Source organism: Falco rusticolus, chromosome W, assembly GCF_015220075.1.
Source record: "Falco rusticolus isolate bFalRus1 chromosome W, bFalRus1.pri, whole genome shotgun sequence".
NCBI classification, from domain to species: Eukaryota; Metazoa; Chordata; class Aves; order Falconiformes; family Falconidae; genus Falco; species Falco rusticolus.
This window is the reverse complement of record NC_051209.1, coordinates 10,543,748-10,562,079: the sequence shown is the minus strand read 5'-3', so window position 1 is coordinate 10,562,079 and position 18,332 is coordinate 10,543,748. Positions and strand designations below refer to the sequence as shown.

The 18,332-nt window shown below is 42.7% G+C and overlaps 1 protein-coding gene across 1 annotated transcript in view; it reads left to right on the top strand.

Moving 5' to 3' along the window:
- LOC119140612 (E3 ubiquitin-protein ligase NEDD4-like) overlaps nt 1–18,332 on the top strand; it is a 162,154-nt gene that overhangs the window by 25,454 nt on the left and 118,368 nt on the right. The window contains 1 exon segment of the mRNA XM_037372095.1: nt 12,970–13,043. Within this exon segment, the coding sequence (XP_037227992.1) occupies nt 12,970–13,043 (74 nt within the window).

Below are 18,332 nucleotides of genomic sequence, written 5' to 3'. Positions count from 1 at the left end.
TATTAAAATTCACTTTAAACACTTAACAGTAGTGTTACGAGGGAGCGCCTGGTGCCATTCTGGGTGATGTGGAAAGCTTTTGCAAACCATGAGGAGTAACAAAGCACAGCGACAGCTACCTGGGTAAGTGTTCCTAGCAGCAGCAAGAGCTGTCCTTTTCCAGAATGGCGCTCGGTCGCCTGCAGGTACAAGTTGCCCTTTGTCCAGCAGGTTAGCTTGTATCTCCTTGGAGCCCTGCACGTCATTGCCTACAAATAAAATCTGAGCTTAATGTTTTCCTACCTGCCCGATTCTTAACCACAGCGGTTTTAAACCTGTTCTCCTATCTACCTGATTCCTGACCACAGTTGTTTTGAAGTTGTTTTTCTGGGAATTCTGTTTTTATCTGTTTCCTAATGATCTCCAACTTGCAATTTGTAGTATTATTGTTATTCTTTAAATTTAAAAGCACTGCCTTCCCTTTTGTGCCCCAGTCTAATTTGTTCTTTGTCAGCAAACTTTGAGATGGAGACAATACAAACTGGCAGGAGAGGTTGGTGCACCGGAGGGTTGTGCTGCCGTTCAGAGGGACCCAGACAAGCTGGAGAAACGGCTGTGCCAGCAGGAATATCATGAAGTTCTGCAAATGAAATGCATGTGCTGCAGCTGGGCAGGAATAGCCCCACGCTGCAGGAGAGGATGGCTCCTGGCGAGCTGCAGAGCAGCTCTGTAGAGAAGGCCCTTGGGGTCCTGGAGGATGGCATGTTGAGTAGGAGCCGGGCTGTGTGAGGCAGTGCATTGCTGGCGAGGTGGTGGAGTCCCGCCCCTGGAGATGTGCACATGTACCAGGCATGGTGTGCAGCAGCTGTTGGGGCTGCCTGGCTGTGAGCCACAGGGTCGGAGAGATCAGCTCGAGGTCAGTCCAGCCGCATCCCTTCTGTGATTCTCTTTGAGGTCTTACACACTGCTTACTCATGGAGGCTTTCTGACAAATCAGTGGATTTTTATGAGAAGTGGTAGTCTGAAATACAGTTAAAGCTGGATTTGTGTGGTGCTTTGCACAGGAAAAATTAAGAGGATTCCGTTAAGTGTAATTCACAGGGTTTCACTTCCAAAAAGTATGAATTTTAAAGGCCTGGTGGATTTCATTATGTCAAAACTTGCTACTTTAAGATATTTATTTTTGGGTTTTTTTTATTTAAAAATTTAATTCTTTCAAAGGTTGGCTTAGTGAAAGGTAAAAACCTAATTGTCATGCTAGAAAAGATGCTTTGAAAACAAGTCTGTTGTGTCTTCCTGTGGCTTCTTACTGCAGGCCCTTAATTGGGAATTTAGATGGTTCTTCATTACTAGGCAAAATTTAGGCATACACTGGGGAAATTTGTTTTTTTGTGTGTTTCTCTTTTGACTTGTAAGTCTTGAAGTACTGCTCTCTTCTGTGTGCTGGAAAGTAATAGATCTGTCCAGACATTGACCCGAGGATAATGAATATCTGAAATTAAACCAGGTGACCTTGTTTCACTCTCTGATTGGCAAAGCTTTTACGAGCAGCAGGGCCAGCATAGTGTAGTCATCCCACATGTAAAAACATAATTTCTTTATTTTATGGTAGTTCATACTGGAAGAGCTATTTTTGAATGCTAGAAAGTTAGATTTTTGTTTCATTAAAACCTCAAGCTTTTATTTAATCGACTGAATTTCTGTATCTCCTAAGGGAAGGAAAAGAGGTTACTTCAGATTTTCATTTATGCATTTTGTGTTTAAACTTGCAATAAACGTTCAGTTTGGATGCAGAAGATCTTGATGCTGATCTCTGGTGCAAGATCAAGGTTGGGTGGTTCTTGTTTGTTGATTTTTATTTTTTTTTTTTAAAATTATTTTTTTTCCTTTTAAAGCTTAAGTCCATGTAAGAGGGTCACTTTCAGGTCACAGACTTCTGCAAATGCACCAGTAACTCCTAGTCAAAGCTTTATCTTCCTAATAGCAACATGTAACAAATGCTTTTCCTGTTTCTTTGCTACCACCCAAGATTACATACTTCTCTTGGCTTGCCCAGAGAAAAGCAGATTGAAGTTTCCTTCAGTAAGATAATTTCTTATACCATAAATCTGTGATGCATACAGGTGATTCAGCAAATGTACTGTCTTTTCTCATGCTACACTATTTTTTTCTTTCCTTTGAGATACTTGCCACAAAATGGTGCTAAGTTAAGCAGACCTCAGTGATTGTTGTGCTTCTTATGGCAAACTTGTTATGTTGCAAGCTTCTCAGGGGTAGTTCTTTGGGTAGTATTTGTAGCAGGAGTAGGTATTTAGGCCAGTGGCTGCCTATTTAGATGGAAGAGCCAAGAAGATGGAAATCCAAGTAATCACCGAGTCTGAGTGCAGAGCGGGAGCAAGTGAAGGGGAATGTCACTTTGGCAGAGGTCGCAACTCCTTCCCAGCCACCACTCTGAGTGCGCGTGAGCATGAGGCTGGTGGAACTAACCTGACTTCCTTCGGTTCTTATGGTCTCTGCTGTCAGCGGGAAGGGGGGAGATGGGAACCTCTGGCAGTGTTAAAGACCAGAAAGCAAGCTGCTGAGTAAGAATTTTTTTCTTGACTGGCACAGCTGGGTCTAGAAGACATCTGCATAAGATTACTGGAGAGTTTAATGAATTAGGTTATGCAGAAAACTACGTGCCAGTTAGATGAATTCCTTCAGTGAGTGCTATAAATAGGTCTAAGTGTTAAATAAGGAGAATAGTCTTGTGTAGTACAAGAAGTCCATTAATTGAAAGTTCTTTTGCATTTTCTTAGGTATTTCTAAAGACCACAGGTGGTGACCTGGTTCAACATGCTTGCTCACATTGCTCAAGTATATCTAGCTGCATGGAGTTCAACGGATTTTTATAAAAATAGGTCACAATTCACCTGGAACACTTTTTTTTTTTTTTAAACATGTAGTAAAAATACCTTGCAGACAGATTTTCTTGAGGTCAGTACTGTGATTTGAGCCTGTTTCTTCATAATGTGCTTTCAACGTAGGGCTGGGAGTTTTGAGTCCTGGTTGCTAACCCTGTTGCTGATATGCATGGACCTTTGAACTCTGTGCACTACTCCTGATGTGCATGTCTTTTAACTCACTCACTTCGGTTTTGTGTGCTGTTTTGTCTCCATGCAAGAGCAGCATGGTGGTTCTGTTCCTCCAAGGCAAACATGTGCCTTTCTGAAATTTTGCCTGCTGTTTTTCCTCCCAAGCTGTGTTAGTCTGGCCAAGGAAAACAGGAATATGGTACCTATTCCTAGAGATCTGAAGTCCTAGAAGTGAGACTTGAATCATTATTGTAAAACATTTAGTATTTTTCTGTCATGTGAGATTGATTCCCACAGCTCTCCAAACTCTTCGGTTCTTCAAATGCTTACTAATGTTTGCTTGGTCTGTTGATGTGAATGCTCTGGTGTGCATTAGTAAGATAGCCAGTAAAATGCAATTCCATAGTTTTTGTAGCATTGTGGGATAAATCGGAGCCTTTTAAGCTTAGCCTGATGTGGCCTGGAGGAGCTTGGCTTCCTGTGACCACTCTGTGAGGTTAAAGCCCTTGTCTTTCCTGCCAGCCCCTCAGACTCGCTGCAGAAGGAGCATGCTCTGGGAGCTGCCGCCCACTTCGGTTGCAGCAAGCTGATGGATACACGCTTGCTCTAGCATTAAGGCGAGCTGGTCCTCCTGTGCTCGGGGCGTCATCACGTGAATACAAGAAGCTAGGTTTTGCTCAGCTGCAGAGATCCGATTTCCTTAGAACTTGGGTTCATCTTGGATTTCACCACTGTGCTGCACAGGCAGCCCTCGCCTTGGCTTGGAGTCATGCTTGGGGCAGCTGGCCGGCTCTGTGTAGCCGGGGGGGTGTCTCTGTTGTCCAAATTACATGGTAGTCTTGCCTCCAAGAGCTTCTAGGTTTACTTGCTATGAGATCAGCTTTAGACAAAGTAATGTGTTTTGTTTTGTGGGTTTTTTGAAATACATTGCATCATGCAGCAAGGGTTGAGAATTCTGTAGAAAAGGCACAATTTGTTGTAGTGTGGGAGTTCATGAGGAGGACTAGGATCAACACTTGGAGGGAGGAAGATCTGAGCAGTGTTCCCAGGTTGCTTGTGTTGAAGCTACCTGAAAGGAGATTTTGATGTCCGTGCTTGAGCCAGGTAAGTAGGTGGCTGTAACCCAGCAACCTTTACTCTGACTGTTTTCCTGTGCTGAACTTCACAGAGGAGACTGGAGATGCGGTTCATACCCTTAGCGCATGTGTTTGTTTTCATTGCAGAACTGAGATTTTATCAAAGACTGTTTGCAAAATTGCCACTGACAAATTTCAAGATTATTAAGATATTGCAAGAATTATACTGAGACTCAGCAGGTACTTTTTCTGTGGCCTTCAGAAGGTCACTGTGATGTCCCCAGAGGTTGAGCTGTTGGATACCCCTCCTCTCCCTGTATCTCCAGAAAGAGAACAGAGTTCTTCCTGCTCCAGCTGCCTGTGCCGTTGGGAGGTGGCACGGGTAGTGACATTAGTATGGTGACTGACTTCTCACTTCTGAGTGGCAGCATGATGGCAGTGCAGGAGTGCAAGCTTTCCTCTGCTCGGTCAGTGTACGGGTGGCCAGCTTCACCCTGGGGTGATGGCAGCAGGCTGCTGGCCAGGCATTCTGCTTCGGGCCTCCCTTGGAGGTTGCATCATGTTGTTTGGTGTTGGGTAGGTGGCTGTATGTCAGAACGGGATAATCTGATCTGGTAGCTCTCTGTGTAAGAGGTTGATGCGGAATAGCTTCCTAGAGTATGAGGTTTGTTCCACTCAGCCGTAATGTGGGTTTGTTTAATCCGCCAACAAATCAAAGTAAGAATCGGCATGACTCTTCTGCAATCTAACTTGGTCATCCATGTTTTCAGTTGCTAAAAGATTTAGTAGCCTAATGTTAGTCTTGCTGTCAAAAACTTTTTGCCCTTCTTTTTTCAAGTAGATGACAAATAGTCTGTTTTGAAAGTGTGCTTTTGAAAGTGCAAAAACACACAAATGAAAGTGTGATTGATTTTTCACAGTAATAGGGAGAACTGAAGAGCAGCTTGTTTGGGTGACTGTATGTTTTCACATGTCCAGCACACCAGGGGCTCTGCATGTTGTGTGTTCTTTTTAAATTCAGGATAACAAAAGTGCCAACAGTTAAAACCTTGGGTTAAAGATTTGTTGTCTTTTCCATTCTGACATGTTTTGCAAGCAGAATATTGAGTTAAAGATCTGTTGTCTTTTCTATTTTATGTTTTGCAAACTTTCAGGTATAATAAAAACAGAGATGAGGTACACAGCGGGTGAAACTGGATTCACAGAGTCTCTGCGTGCAGGTAACTTTCCTGTATAATCTGGTTTCTCTCCTTAGAGTCAGTGGAAATTTGCCTTGCCGACGCCTATCTTGGTTTGAAATCAAAAATGTCTCTACACAGAGAGAAAAAAAAACAGCCCCACAAAACAAAACCAAACCAACACTCCCCCGCCGCGGTTCATGTTAAGCTTTCTTCAGGTGAAATCCTAGATTGCTGTCCTTTCACCTCGTTGCCTTGGTGATGGACGTTTGGTGCCCCCGTCAGCCAGACTGCGGCCGGTGCCCCCTAGCGGCGGCGGCCGGTGCCCCCGGCGCGCTCCCGGGGACGCGGCCCTGCTGCTGAAGCAGCCGGGCAGCGCTCGGTAAATTCGGTGCCGGCGCTGGGACTGCGGCGTGATGCCTGGACGACAGCCGGGTTCAGGTGTCCCGACGTGAGTGTGACAAAGGCTGGCTGGGGTTCGGTGCGACTTGGAAAACGTGAAAGGAAATTTGTTCATCTTGAGGGATTTGACTTAGTTTTATATACCTTTTATAAGGTAGCTGTGGAAGAACATGTTAAATGTTTAATCTTCTCTGGTCTGCATGGCATCTGTTCAAGTATTGGTTTGCATTGATCCAAATGTTGTGCCTTTCACACTTGTCTGTTCATTTTAAAAAGCCAAGCTTCTAATTTTATACGCATATTGTTATTTCAGTGCTGTTCTCTTAATGCATACTCTAAACGTATCATGGGATTTTCTGCCCTATAGGAAGTTGAAGTCTACAGCTCTCCTTACTCCAGACCGCATATTGCTGATTTCTTTTTATGTGTATTTAGAACATAGAGATGCGCATTCCAAAACTTGTTTGGGTTGGGTTTTAGAGCATATCCATTTTGGTTTGGCTTGTGTGGACTAAGCTACCCCTCCTGCATTATTCTCTTCAGGGGCGAAGCTGAGGGGTGGTGTTACATCCTCGTCGGTGGGGAAGAAGCACACAGCTCAGGGCACTGTGTGCCCACATTCTCTCCCTGTTGTTGCTGTAACTCTTCCCTTAACGTCCCAGCTCCAGGGTATTTTGTTAATCCCAGGGCAGGAGGACTTTTTAATAAGTTTTCTTTATGTGAATGCTTTAATAGGTGTTAGAAATGACTGTGCCCTTCAGAGCACCTGAAGGAAGTGCATGTGGTGTTAGTTTAAAAATAATGTGAGTGATACAAGACTTTTGTATGTGTATTTATATGTAAGTCTGTAAATGCATCTGCATTCTCTTGCCTGTTTTCTGAGGTGACCTGGCATTTGTTCGTTGTTGTTGAAGTTTAGTTTTTGCTGCACGATGGGCTTTCAGCTTCATAGCTTGCTTCCACCTAAACCGGCTAAGTCTTCTAAAATGGCAGTGTGAATTACAGATGAGAAAACACAATCATTGTAAAGGTTATCCTTCAGCAAAGAAGAAAACTATGTAACCTCTGACATTTTTCAGGGAGGCAAGAATACATAAACTTGATGTTAATCATTGGACAAAGCAGAAATAAGTATGAACGTGATTAGCAGTAAAACTCAACGTTAATGCCTAACTGAGCACTTTATGGCACCCCTCCTGTGATGGGCGAGGTAGGCTGAGGTTAGAGGGGTGAGGGCAGAAGAAGTATAGGAATAAATAACTTTGACAAGTGAGGCTTCATAAATGTTAGCATTTTACTGGTTAACTGCTAAGAGCCAGCAAAGACAGCCATCCCGATGTGCATGCACAACTTTGGGTTCCTAGCAGAGCATTGCAAATTTTTTTAGAGTACTGTGAGCAACATAGTTTTAAATTCTGAGACATGTTCTGCATTGTAGTTGAAAAAAACCGAGCGAGGGAGGAATGCAGTTTCAGGGCTGTGCCGGAGCTGGTGTCAGTGCTGTGGAGAAGCGTGCCCTGGCCTCTAGAATCAGGAGCTGTTGAGTTGCTCAACTGGAGCAGACTGGGGAGTGGCAGCACTTGGCATTTTAAGGAGACCCTTCCAGGCTTAGTATGCTACAGGCAAGGTTTTAAAACGACATAAAAATTTCTCTGTGGGGCAAGGTTAACTTCCTTTTCAAACAGTGCATTTCAAAAAGAAGTTTAGGCTATCTGCTTTTCAAAACAAACAGGATTCAGTGCAATACAAAAATTGCAGTTAATGTCCATCTCATCTGGTTTGCAGTTTGTCAGTGGCTAATACCAGTTGTTTCAGGCAGTGCAGGAGTTGCACAGAAGGTAGATACAGTTTAGTCTTGCCACCAGATGAGTATTTCTCTTTGATGTATTTCAACTGTGAACAGAACCAGAAGAGCACCTTTTATATATCCACGTAACAAGATTACAAAAAATGATTTAAAGATGGATGCAGATGATAATTTGCTGCTATTAACCACTGTCAGTGTCATAGCATTTAAATCATCTAAGCACCATTTCTCTGTGATTACTAAATAAAATTAAGAGGAAGGAATCCAGGTCAAAAGCTCCCATCCATGATATTGGGGAAGTGGGTAGAGGAAAACAGATACTGTTGATTTCAAATATTTCCATATTCCCTTTTGCATTTTAGTGCAGATGCTGTTGGAAATGGTGTGGCTATGCAGCCAGTGTAAAGGTTGCATCCTGTTGACATGGAGCAAAGCTGTGAAAATGTGCAGCGTTGAACAGTGACCTTGGAACACCAAGTATTAACTCATTTTGGGTAGGTTAGGGTGGGCCAGTGTGGACTGCAGACCATGAACTGTTTCTAGAGTGGTCTTGTGTGCTGCTGCCTCTTTCTTAGACTGTGCTGGGAACGGTGCCTCAAGCAGCAAGGGGCTTCTAAACAGCTGAAGTCCTCCAGTAAGGGCAGTGTTTCTGTCAGGTGGTTTCAGCTTTCCTGGCCTGGTCTTCCCTTTACCGAACCCCACTTGCATATTGTTGCCTCCTGATGCCTGTGATGTTGCAAGAAGGGAGATTTGGCTGCCATTGGAAAGATGGGGTGGTGTGTTGAGCGAGTGAGGGTGGGTGCTGGCTTCTTGGGTGTGCGGGGAGGGAGGCAGGGAGGGAGGAGTAGCCCAAGATTGTGTCCTGAAGCCTGGCCACCTTGTGGGGTGGTAAGCGGTTGCCCCTTCCCACTTCTTACTGACTCAAAAGGATGTTAGGTACAGTTGCCAGAAAATGGAAGTTTGTTTGTATTGGGAAAACCACTCTATGGGGATGTGTTAGATAAGATTGATTACTCATGAAAGTCTTTCAGTCAAGATACTTAACTGCCAATAAACTGTGTTCTACTGGATTTGTGTGTATCAGGTTGTTGTCTAGACAGGTTAAGGTTGTCTTTCTGCTCAGCGGCATGTCAGTTCACATGGCACCTAAAGCTATTTATCTGTAAAGAACTCATGATTACAGTATTGCCTTATGGCACCTGTTTCTTTGATATGCACAGGCTAGTTAAGCAAGTGCCTTTCTTAAGTCTAACAAAAAATAATTTTGCTGTGGTCAGGGACCTGTCTAGGATCCCTTTCCACTCTGTGTCTGATGCTCAAGGGAGAATATGTATGATGGTTCAGCTGTGCTGGTGTTGGAGGCCTTTTTGGAGGTCAGTCTGTGATCAGCGCGCCAAGCAAGCGTAAACACTTGTGTCCCTCGCTGGGGAGCTCTGCTTCTGTGGTTTGTATGTCTAGTTCCCTGATACAAGTCCCTGCAGAGCTGTGCTCGTGAATGTCTCTCTTCTGACCAGCCTTGTTACCCTGCTCTGCATGTTCTTGTTCATTTACTCATTTTGCAAATTAGGACTCCCACCTTATGTCTCTCCAGGTATCCTTCAGCCTCACTGCGGACCCCGTCTCCCATGCATGGGACCCCAACAGGAACCATAGTTTTGCAACACATCACTTCTTAATCCTCCCACTTTCTTTCCTTACCCCATTCTCTGCTTGTCTCTGGGGTTTTCCCTGCCTACTAAATGCAGCCAGCTCAGACTGTGCACTGGGTGCTGGTGGGCATACACGTAGGTACTTAAGGTGGTACTGGGCTTGGCTCTGTTGGATTACTGGCTCAGGTCAGTAATTACTTTTCAGAGGCATCAGTTGCCCTGTGCAAAGGGTGAGTAATGAGCCCAAGGTTTACAAGAGGTACTAGCTTTACTAGCAAGTAGTCTTGGTTTATAGTTAGCTATTTCTGGAGTGGTTAAGTCTTTGGCTTTATTTAATCCAGAGGATGTGTCCAGGCGACGCAGAACTCAGTGGAGACATTCTCCTGCTTTTATGTAAGGACTTCTGCACCCTGGAAATGTTGGTATTTGGAGTAAAAATAAAAGCCACGTCAGCATTTTCTAAGCTCAGCAGAATATTGGTGGGTGTTGTAGACCGAAGCCTTGAATTTCTGGTCTTGGTGCCACATACATCTTTGCACAGCAGTGCTGGCTTTTAAGCAACTGCGTCCATCTACGCGTCATCCCTGGCTGTCCATTTCTTCCTCCTCCCATCTTCAGTTTCATTGGCATGTTGTTTGTGGGCTCCACTGGCTCAAGGTGTTGACCTGGGTGCAGAAAAACCTGTGTGGGAATGGAATAAACTGGAGGGAGAGGTGTTTAAATTGGCACTTTCTACTGAAAGAAATGTATGTGTAAACGCATCCTTAATCTCAACAAGTGTAAGTGCTACTTAACTAAAGATTACCTTGGGCTCAAAGCTGCAAAGGGATCCCTTTATTTGGGGTTTGGATCCTGGGTCTTCTCACTCCGAATTTTTCCATGTTGAGTGATCTTGTCTTGGCTACCCTCTGTTGTTGTGCTTTGGGTTTAGATGAAAAAAACAACCAAAATCCTATTTTTCTCTTCTTATACAGTTTTTTCAGAAGAGGGTGGGTGGAAACTGGTGTCAGGTAACTGATGCTCTGTCTCGGGTCTCTGGCTGTGGCTAGGCAAGCAATCCTTTACCTGATTTTTTGGTGGACAGTGAAGTGAGATTACCTCCCTATTGCTGTGAAAATTTAACTCCTTTCTTTACCTAGATACAGCATACTTGGAGGTAAATGAGGAAAGTGGGACATAAGGAGCAAGCATAAGAATATGAAACTTTTAAGTTTTTCTGCCTTTTTGCCCCCAGCAGCATTCGGCTAAGGAGGTGGAGATTAGACAGTACAAAATCGAGGTGTCAGCCAGGAGAGCTGGGAGCTGCTGCTGGTACCCGCTGCTACCTGTGGTGATGCTTAAACACGCTTAATTTGGGAACCCTTCATCTATATAATTTGAGGCTTTGTGTAGTCACATGAGCTGGAATATGCTTTTATTATGCTTTTTATGTGTCTGTGTGCACATGAATGTAGCTGTGTTGTTATGCTGCTTTTGTGAATGCTTTTAGACAAAACGGTACAGACAAGAAAAGCTCAGTGCATTACAAGAGAATTTTTTTACAGACAAGCTGTCTGAACAGCTACTCATATGGTTCAGAGTACTATATATAAAGTGTCATCTTCTGCCGAAGAATTTTCCATCATCCAAAAATCACCTTGCTCCTTGTATACAATTGATGTTATCAAAGTAAGTGTCTTACTGAAGGGAAAATGTTGACAGTGGATGGGTAAGGCCTTGTTACTAATTGAGGTGCTTTTAATTATTTTTTAAAATATTGTGTATGTTTCATGCATAGGAAAATTTGAACAAAAATTTGCAAAAGCACTGTTTCTGCTTGGTAAAACTAAGTATTTGGCAGAGGCTGGGGGCCTACATGCAGGGAGGGAACAGTCATATCTTCTGGTGTACTTAGTCTGAAGTGAAACTTCAAATATGAGTATCTATTTAGGTAGTCTGGAGCATCATCTTTTGTGTTGTACAAAACCTGAATTAGGGATCCTTCCTCCTGCTCTGTGATTTTTATTTTTTTTTTTATTTAGTTACTATGCAGAGGTAATTTTAGTGCAGAAATAAGATGCTGCTATAGCAAAATTGATGTGGGCCTTTGTAGGAGGAAATCTGAGTAGCATTGATAATATAGTTACTGTCAGAAATCCCTCCTTCTGTCCCTCTCTACTTAGTATTACAACTTATTAACCTCCAGTTCTCCTTCAGTAAGGTCAGAATAGTCTGCATTTCTGACTTTTTTTTTTCCCCCTCGCTATCCTATTTTCTCTTAATGAAGGTGTTTTCATGATCACAATTTGCAAGTTCATTGCCTTTTGTCTATTAAAACTGCTCTAGAAGACCAGACATGTTATATTGACATTAACAGATAGAAAAAAGTTGACACATTAAAAAAAACAACCCAGAAGTATTCAATATCCACTAAGATAAGTCCGTTGAATTGTTCTTTTTCATATACTGTTTTGTTTACCTTTCTGGTAAGCTTTAGGCTCCTTTAGGAAGGAATTCTGTTTTCTTAATTAGAAACTGCTTTGGACAGTGTTAAGTGCTGCTGGAAAGAATACCAACAAACAGATTTTCTGAAAGGATTTAAATCCTCAAGCTTTTGTTTTAATGTAGCACAGTTACTATGGCAAGATGTGTGTCAGGGTGAAACTCACCCTGCAGGCAGGTTCAATGAAACTTTTGTTTTTCATTCTCTGAAGTAATCTGTTTCGGATGCCTTCCAGGGGAATGGTATTAGGCTGGTCAGGTACAGCTTTGCTTCTGGGGTGTTTCTGACCTTCCTAGTAATCTCAAAAATCTCAGATACAGCTAACAAATCTGTGTCTTGCTTCTAGCTATCTAAAGCAAATAGACTAGGCATAGTGCAGTCATGCCAGCATAAACCTGTGGGAAAATGTTATTGTTTTCTGAACAAGCTTCAAGGAATGGAGTCTCAAATTACTGTAATTGAATCTTCGATCTTGCAGTTCTGGAAGGCTTATCTGAGGAGAAAAAGGTATAACTGATACAGGTGCCTGCAGAACCTGTTTCTGTAGAATCCTTTCCTGATATAATTTTGGTGGCTTCTTTGTGTAGCAAAAATAAACTGGTCAAACGGGGGGGGGGGGGGGGGGGGGGGGGGGGGGAGTAAAAAATAACATTTATACCAGTGTTCCTCAGGAGCTTAACATAATGAAGTGATAAACTGAGTATTAGATTGAGTCCTAGTAATACACATCTTCAGAAATTGGAATGTGTCATTGGAAGTTGTATATACCAAGATGATGAGAAAGGTTTAAAGAATGTGACTTCACAGATTTATTTTTAACCTTGCACCCTTTTTTTTTAAACTGCAGACATCTCTCTGACCAAGGTGTACTAGTATTTTTGGGCAGAAATATTATGAGTACTTTCCCTTGTGTTTGAAGAGACAGTTTTAGAGTCTAAGCAGAATGAATGTCTGTGGAATATGGATCATTTAGGATTCAAAATGGACCTGTTCAGCAAATTGTCTTCTACTTTTATTACTATTATTGTTACATTACTATTACTATGATGTTATTACTGTTACCAACTCTTATTCTACTTTTATTTCACTCTTAACCACTCTGACTGGAGTTGGATGCTCTTCATGTTTGGACTTGAACTGTTCTGTAGCAGATTATAAAACGTGTATACCTCCTTCCAAGAGGTTTTTATTTTCAAAATCCTACCTAAGGAAGGTTCCTGCTGTCTAAAGCCTGAGAGTTTTTTCATTGCTTAACCTTTTGCAAACTGTTGATCTTCAAAATAATTACAGAATAAACATTAAACCTGTTTTTTTATTAACAGGAGGAGTCTCGTATCCTCAGGGTAAAGGTGGTTTCTGGCATTGATCTAGCAAAAAAAGACATCTTCGGAGCCAGGTAGGTGTTCTGCATTGACTGTTTTATGTGTTTAAACAGAATAAACTTAGCAGAGCAAAGACACTTTTTTTGAGTGTCTTTGAGAGAAAGTGAGAGATTCCATTACCTGATTACAAGCAATGCAAATTATGGACTATGTGTTGGCAAGAAAGCCATTAATCACAGCAGTGGCTGTTCACACCCTCTCCCACCACTGGCAGCCGTTCCCGAGTTCACTGTCTGCCTTCGCTCTGTGAGCATGCAAGGAGCAGCTCAAACCTCGGCAGGGTTTGGCAGTACGTAAAATGACTCCCAGTTGTCTTCCCGTATACCCCATGTAATGCAGGAAAGACTAGGAGCCAGCAGTACACTCTCTCCTATTTTGAGGAAGCTCTGTTTTCCCTGCTGGCTTTCAGTACTGGTCTCTCAGGTGCCAGGCATCAAAGTCTGACTTGGTAGCCAGACTGTGAATTGTCTTGGTCTCAGATATATCCAGGTGCCACTGTTGCAGTTCCTAAAGATAGGGCCTTTTTAGAGAGAAAGGCAATAAAAACATTTTCTCCCATTCAGCCTACGCCACGGGAAGGCTAGCAGCAAGTGCTAATGTAGGAAAGAGTTCAGAGTGAACTGCACTGACTTGGTGCTCTTCTGTTAGGCTCTGGCAAGCCTAGGTTTTCTACTCCAGTTGAGCCTTGAACCACCTGAATTTTAAAGGGGGGACCTGAGAGGGAAAAGAGAAGTTTTTGTAGCACGTGAGGCAGTCTTCATATGATTGCTTCCATGTTCACCTGTGTATCAAAAGATGGGGTGTGCAGACCATAGTTTGCACTGTTCTTTGCCAAAACAGCACTTGTCAGACAAGAAAAATGGTTTTAAGTGGTCTAAGGGAAAGATACAGCTACAGTCACTTCGTACATTTTCAAGCCTTTGTTCTGGAAGAATAGCTTTCCTCCAAGTCTGGAATGGCTTAAAGAACCAAATTAGGTAGCAACTAGGTAGAAGCTGGTCCTGAAGCCAAAATGAACTGGAAAGCATTTCCCAGCCCCCCTCTAAAGGTTAATTCAAGTTTGACGTTCTTGGTGTCTCAATCCGAAGTGTGAGGAAATTCTTTACTTCAACTGCTCCAGTCTACTTAGAAGTTTTTTATCAGTTTGAAATTAGTGGTATCCTGTTGGGGCTCTTGCTGTATTGAATGATTATGCTGAACTCTGAAGCAAGTGGAAAAATACTGAAGAGATAAGACGAGGTTACGGCCAGAACAGTGGGATGAAGAAAAAGGAGCAAATTGCAGATGTTGGCACAAAACCAAGGCCAACGGGACGTGATAAGAGGAGCTGGGAAACCGCAGAAAGGAGCCTACATGCCAGAACAAGCAGAAACAGAAATCTTCCCAGTAAACAATTGTTAACCAATCATATTATTATACGCTTGTAAAATAGCCAACCACATTATTGCACGCTTATAGAATGCCTTATAAAAGTCTACCTGGTTTGTACAATAAACGGATCAGATCTTGAACTCTGTGAGTATTTGAATCTGACTCCCGCTCGCCCGAAATGCCCGCAGCAGTATCCAATTTAGTTTTTATCAAAATGACTGATTTCTTAGTGTATAAATGAGCCTCCCTGTGGATTTTCCTGTATTTCTTTAATGATGCTTACATATTGTTTATTAGCTTGCATATCTAGCTTGAAACTACATGAAAGCAGCAACAGCTTTAACTTTTTTTGTGAAATTTGCAACAAACGTTCCTTTGGTAGCTGTGTGCAGGATATGGTAAGATGAACCTTTTGGGTTTTCTTTCCACAAACTTGCTGTTTTGAAGAACAGCTTTGATGCTGACCGCAAGCAACAAAAGCAGCAGCCCGTACATCAGTGTAGCTGGACACGATGCTTGCTGGGGGAGATCCAGGGTGGTACTGTTACTGGTGTCGCTGGGTCGCACTATGGGAGTGCTACTGCTTGCTCACAATGTTAGCATCTACCTTGTAGACTCCTGCAGCTGGCGTTGAGTTGCTGCAGTACCAAGGTAAGAGAGGAGCAGCAAATTCTAGAGAAGAGGTGGGACTAAAGCACAGAGAAAACAAAATTTCTGCTGCAAACACTGATGCTAGAATTGCCATTTTTATGTGCAAACTTTGTTTTTTCTAGATCTTGTTTAGTTTGGCCTTCTCATACAATTACAGATTTTTGGTTTACTTGATATATTTCATTGGCTGGATTTTATTTCTGCATTATTTCCAGAGCTTTAAATGTTACTACTTTTTTTTTTTAAAAAAAATCAAAGCTAGTGGCTTGAATATTGAATCTGCTCATTTAGAGGAACTTTACTATATAAATATTGAAGTGCTGTTGCAAATTCACAGTAGCAATCTGAGAGAAGTGGGAATCTTTTTAAGTGTTCACTTGATTAATTAAATAATATGTTGGAAACTTCACAGCTGAATCCCCAGCACTGTAGTTATCTCCTTTGGCTGTACTTCTCATAGAACTTTTGTAAATATTTAAGATGTTGTGTTCAAAAGAACTCCTAGAAGTTGCTTAGGAATTGTTAAATTGTAAAAATACCTTTTATCTTCAAAATGCATAAAGTTAAAACTGAGTGAAATTTGAACTGAGTTCTGTTGATGTGGCCCTTAACTATTTAAGTAAATTGGTCTCAAGTCAACAGGATTTCCATAAAACCAGAGAGAGAAAAACATATTCCCAATTTATGTTTCTAACTTTGTTTTAAACAGTTCTTTAGTAAAAGTTGAGACTAACAGCATCATATATTATAAACTTGCATTGGCAAGCTCTCAGAAAGTGGTTGGTTTTTTTTGGCTGAAGTGCCAGTTTAATTTTTCTGTTTGTTTTAGGGACCTGGCATACCTTGCTGAGATACTAACATTTCATGCTGCTTGAATCTTAAGTATGATTTAAGTTGCTACGGATTGTGGCATTCTAATGTAGCTGTCGAGAGTGCGTTGTATGTTTAACTATCCTGTTAACAGCTCTGTTGAGGATCAGTATGGAGTAGATGATTAAATTCTCATTTGGGGCAGCTGAGGAGAAACATGTAATGTTTGACCTAAGCAAGAGGATAAGGAAAATGTATGGGTGTTAGAACTGTACACATAGTTCTTTACTGTGTAGTGTATGTTCAGGATCCCTAAAAAATAGCGATAACTAATCCTGTCCATGTGTGTGTGCTTCTCTTGGTGTCAATGTGGACCCCGACACTCCATTGTTTCCCTCTACCCATAAATAATTTCCATGAGATCACAAATCTCTTTCAAGTTTGTTTTTGTGATGGTGTACCTGTTAGCACGCAGCAATGGGCTGATGTCCCATGTGAAAGTAAATCATTTGAGTCTGTAAACACGGCGGGTGCTGGCTGCTAGGTGGTCCGTGGTAAGCGAGATCGATGTCAGCAGAAGTGGCAAAGGATGAAATAACTGAGCGGGCCATGCTGAGCATCTCCTTGGTAGGTGCAGGATACCCCTTGGTGCACCCAGTAGTGTGGCTGGAGAAGGAGGAGCGGCTGACTTCTGCACTTAGCACTTCTATTGCCCTCCCTGTACTTGCAACAGAAGGTGTCTCACAGCAGCTGGTCTCCTCTTAAATCTTCCTCCTGCTTCCCTCATCCTGTTCTTACCTGCGGTAGTTGGAGACTCTCTTCCCCAAAACTCCCTTACCTGCTCTTGAGAGGTGGTGACACCTGAGTGTCCGCCCAGAGCCTCACGAGCCCACGGGGAGGTGGCAGGAGGCTGTGGCAGCAGGGTAGGGGATGGATTTCCCGAGGTGCCCGTGCTGGCTGCAAGGTGGACAATCTCTTCCCATCAGCCCAGGGGATGCACACATGGAGCAGCAGCCCAGCGCTGTGCTGTGGTGGGCGCCTGCCCCTTGGGCACGGAGGGCGCCGGGATGGCAGGGGAATGCCACTGTGGCTGTGCATCAGCAAGGGCGACACGAAGGAGGCACAGGAGTGAAGCTCTGGGACAGATGAGTGGGCTCTGTCTTTGGAAGTGTGCGGATTAGTATGCCTTGCTTTGAAAAATAAACTTGTGAGAACAGCAGAAAATACATTGTGATTCATCCTGGTGTAGATTTGGACAGGATTGATTTACAGGGTTGTGGGTGTATTTGCTGCTTCACAGTGAAAAGAATTTGTCCGTGCCCAGAGACACAACAGCACGGCCTGAGGATTTTAACACACTCGTGCTATCCCACATGCAATGAAGCGTTAAGATTTCTGCATGTTGTTCCTAGCCAGCACTTCTGGATTATGGGAAAATACGTGGGGTTTTGTCTGTTTTCAGAAATTAAATCAACTGTTGAAGAGGACAAATTCCTGATCTTTGTAACATCCTTTTTGGGAGAAAGAAGGTCAAGTGACTGCCAAATATTTTAGATAGTTACACGCTTTAGAGTGAGTTAATCTAAAGTAATTTGAAAACATGTTAGAATTGCAAAGTTACAGCCCCAGCAGCTGATCTGCCTCTTCATTTGAAGAGTCATGCAGGGCTTAATACTGGAGTTGGAATAGTAAGTTACCTTGGAACTGTGAAAGATTAACTACAAGGCATACATTGTGTTTTGCATCTTGTTTTTAATCAACTTCACTATTATAAAACACTGCCTGTAGGCTTGCAGAGTCTGAAAGCCATTTCGTGCCTGATTAAATTGAAGGAAGGTCTCTTACCAGTGTAGAGCACTGGAGAAACTAGTATTTTTCTTCTGAAGCCTGTAACAATGAAGAAGACTCCATGCTTTTGATTTCACTTTTTTGAAGTGTTTTGGCTTACAAAATAATTTTGATAGTAGCTAATTATAGATAAGGAGAGGTGCTCGCTCTCTGTTTTCTTGCTCTCTACATCTACCTGAAAGAAGGTTGTAGCCGGGGTGTGTGTCAATCTCTTCTCCCAAGTAACAAGCACTAGGACAAGAGGAAACAGCCTCAAATTGCACTGGGGGAGGTTTAGGTTGGGTATTAGGAAGAATTTCTTCACTGAAAGGGCTGTCAGGCACTGGCACAGGCTGCCCAGGGAGGCGGTGGAGTCACCAGCCCTGGAGGGATTTAAAAGACACATAGCTGTGGTGCTTAGGGCCATGGGTTAGTGGTGGGCTTGGCAGTGCTGGGTTAACGTCTGGACTCGATGATCTTAAAAGTCTTTTCCAACCTAAATGATTCTATGTTGCCGTAAGAGTCCAGAAATTCATAGGCTTGATGAATTTAGCTAGTGTTTGTATTCTTGTATGTGATTAAGTAATGCACATTATAACGTAATTAATCCTAGTTATGCAACATACTGAACAATTACTATAATT